The following is a 3,162-nucleotide window of genomic DNA, read 5'->3' on the forward strand; positions in this document are numbered from 1 at the left end:
CTTTTTCCCTTCGTTTTGTTTATTTATTTTATTTTTATTTTCTTTATTCATTGATTCATTTTCCTATTTTATTTATTTATCTTATTCCATTGTCTTTATTTTTTATATATTCCTTTTTTTTTCATAATCTCCATATTAACTATGTTGTTTACTTTTCGTCCATATTTTTTAGTATTTATTTATTTTTTTTTGTTTATCTCTTCTTTATTTCATTTTCTTTATTTTCAATTTATCTTCATCGTTTTTGTTTTTCTAACATTTTTCTTGATTATTTAAAGGTTCGCTTTCCAAACCTTAGAGGTGAGTAATTTGGATCGTCATTTTATCTTTTAATTTAACTTACAATTTTCTTAATCAAAGACAACTGGAAATTACGTAGTACCGAAAGGGCAGTTCAAGGGTGCTAACCCTTCCTTGACTGTAACCGACTCCCGAATCTGACACATCTTTGGTAAGACGCAGATCAGGTAAGAAATAGGGTGTCCGATCAACCCATTTGCTTTAAAATAAATGATCGGTGGCGACTCCTAATCCATTTTCCCAAGTCGAAGCCCAATTCCGGGGCCCAACCGAAATACGGTTGCGACAATGTGAGTGATGCCAATCCCTTGAATTGATATTCGATGCTAACAAGGAGTAAATGTGGGGTATTTAAGCCTAAGTTCTACGTGGCTAGGTATGATGACATGAGACCCCTTAATGTTCATAAAGCAATTCAGTCACCTCATTGGAGAGCAGCATTGCATGCAGAGATTGAAGCCTTAAGGAGGAATGGCAAGTGAACCCTAGTGAAATTACCTGAAGGACGGTCAGTCGTGGGGTGCAAATGGCTGTTCAAATTGAAAAAGAGCCCTGATGGCTTTATTAATAGACATAAAGCGAGGTTAGTAGCTAAAGGGTATTCACAAATGCCAGGGTATGATTTTGGTGAAATTTTCAGCCCAGTTGTCAGATTTGCAACGCTGAACATAGTCATTTCATTAGTTGTTACAAATGGCTGGCAGTTACGCCAAGTGGATGTCAACAATGCGTTTTTGCATGGTGACTTGCATGAATAGGTGTTCATGCAGCAGCCACCTGGGTTCGAGCAAGTAGCTGCTGATGGTAGCCCGTCGGTGTGCAGATTAGAAAATGCGTTGTATGGATTACACCAAGCCCCTCGAAATTGGCATGATAAACTGAAGAATTGTCTGCTTAAAATTGGCTTTAAATAATCTTCAGCATACACATCTCTTTTTGTTCGTTGGGATGATGTTCAGTATGTTTACATACTTGTGTATGTTGATGACATAGTGCTGACTGGAAGCTCCAACAAGCAGATTGATGAAGTGGTGAAGTTACTTGGAAAAGAGTTTGCCCTGAAGGACCTTGGTGACCTTCATTTTTTCTTGGGCATAGAGGTTAAACGATGTGGTAGTTCCTTAATTCTCAGTCAAAGGAAGTTTATAGTAGAGTTATTAATGAAAACAAAAATGAACACTGCTAATCCAACATCTACACCCATGCTAGTGTCTGCTAAGTTGAGTCAAGATAAGGGGGTGCTACTTGAGGATGCCTATAAGTATCGAAGCATTGTAGGGGCATTATTGTATGTTTGTCACACTCGTACAGATATTACCTTCAGTGTCAACAAGGCATCACAATATATGTATGCTCCAAGGCAAGAGCATTTGGTTGCAGTTAAGAGGATTTTGAGGTATCTGGTGGGAACGATTAATCACGGTCTGGTCATAGCACCTGCAGTAGCAGGGTTCAATGTAGTAACCTTTGCAGATGCTGATTGGGTTGCAAGCAAAGATGATCGAAAATCTGTGTCCGATTATTGTGTGTTTGTATGTGACAACCTTATAATATGGAACTCGAAGAAGCAAAATTCAGTATCCAGATCGACCATGGAGGTTGAGTATCGAAGTGTAGTAGATGTTACTACTGAAACAACTTGGGTAGACGCTCTCCTAAGTGACTTGGGCTTTGCAAGGCAGAAAATTCCTATAGTTTGGTGTGACAACAGCAGTGCTGTAGCCATGACAGCTAATAATGTCTATCATGCAAAGAGTACACATGTTGAACTTAATGTGCACTTTGTTCATGAAAAGGTGGCATTGAAGCAAGTGTTGGTGAACTATGTACCAGGGAGTCACCAGGTTGCTGATGGATTTACAAAGCCATTGGTTGGTGCTCGATTTGAAAATTTTAAAGCCAGGGTGAATGTGTAGTCTTTTCTTTGGGAACAAGAAGAAGAAGTAGGGAGAATATTGAATGATAACTGATGTGTATGGTTATTTAAGGAAGCTGTTAGAGCAGTTGCTAGTTGGTTAGTTGTTAAGCAGTTAAGGGCTGCTGTAAAGTTCTGTAAACTCTTGTATATAAGGAGTATTATAGATCAATAAATGCAATGCATTATGTGTCAATACTTTACTACTATATGATGTATTCTAACAGAACCCAAAAAATAAATCCCAAATGTTTTAGTAGACTGAGATGAACTCTAATCCTTTCTATCCATCTAATTTCCATTCAAGAACCCACACAGAGAATGAATTTTGAATTGAAACCTAGATTCAAACCCACAAAAATTCAGACGAAGAAAAATCATTCATTTTTTCAGAGAGAAAATGAGTTTTTTATTCTTATTGGTTTTGCTTAAATGATTCAAATCTTAAACAACCCTTCTTCTTCCAAAGTTAATAAATTCATTTAATTAAAAATGATTTTATTAACTTAATATGACAAATTAAGTGAATATTTGAAAGGTTAATGATGTTCAAATTTTCACCTGATGTGTGTTACAACTGTCTTATTGACGTCGCTTTTTTAAATTATCATGTCACACATTCGTTGAAGGGGTTAATAATATCTTAGGCACCATTATATAATAAATATATAACGTAAGAGATCATTTATCTTTAATTTTTAAATTGATGACTAAATTCAATCAGACCAACTATTAACATAATTTACCCTAGATTAAACTATGGATGTAAAAGAAGAAGAAGAAAAAGAAACAGTGACGAGTAAAGTGGGCAAGTATCAGATTCCATAATGGAGGGCAGGCCAAACCCAGACAGTGTTGTTTTATAAGTACAAAAACGATGGCGTTCTCATTGGTCTTTTATCGTACCTATACCACTGGGAAACAGTCATGTGTACTCGGTTTCGGTG

General features: G+C 36.4%; 1 protein-coding gene across 1 annotated transcript; it reads left to right on the forward strand.

Annotated features, from left to right (window-relative positions):
* Positions 1 to 623: 623 nt before the first annotated feature.
* LOC120125258 (uncharacterized mitochondrial protein AtMg00810-like) lies at positions 624 to 2,390 on the forward strand. Its single transcript, XM_039143737.1, has 5 exons — positions 624 to 778; positions 872 to 947; positions 1,059 to 1,104; positions 1,222 to 2,204; positions 2,289 to 2,390. The coding sequence occupies exons 1-5, from the start codon at positions 624 to 626 to the stop codon at positions 2,388 to 2,390; spliced, it is 1,362 nt and encodes a 453-aa protein (XP_038999668.1).
* Positions 2,391 to 3,162: the final 772 nt, after the last annotated feature.

The sequence above is a fragment of the Hibiscus syriacus genome, unplaced genomic scaffold (assembly GCF_006381635.1).
Source record: "Hibiscus syriacus cultivar Baekdansim isolate YM2019G1 unplaced genomic scaffold, ASM638163v2 tig00001349_pilon, whole genome shotgun sequence".
NCBI classification, from domain to species: domain Eukaryota; kingdom Viridiplantae; phylum Streptophyta; class Magnoliopsida; order Malvales; family Malvaceae; genus Hibiscus; species Hibiscus syriacus.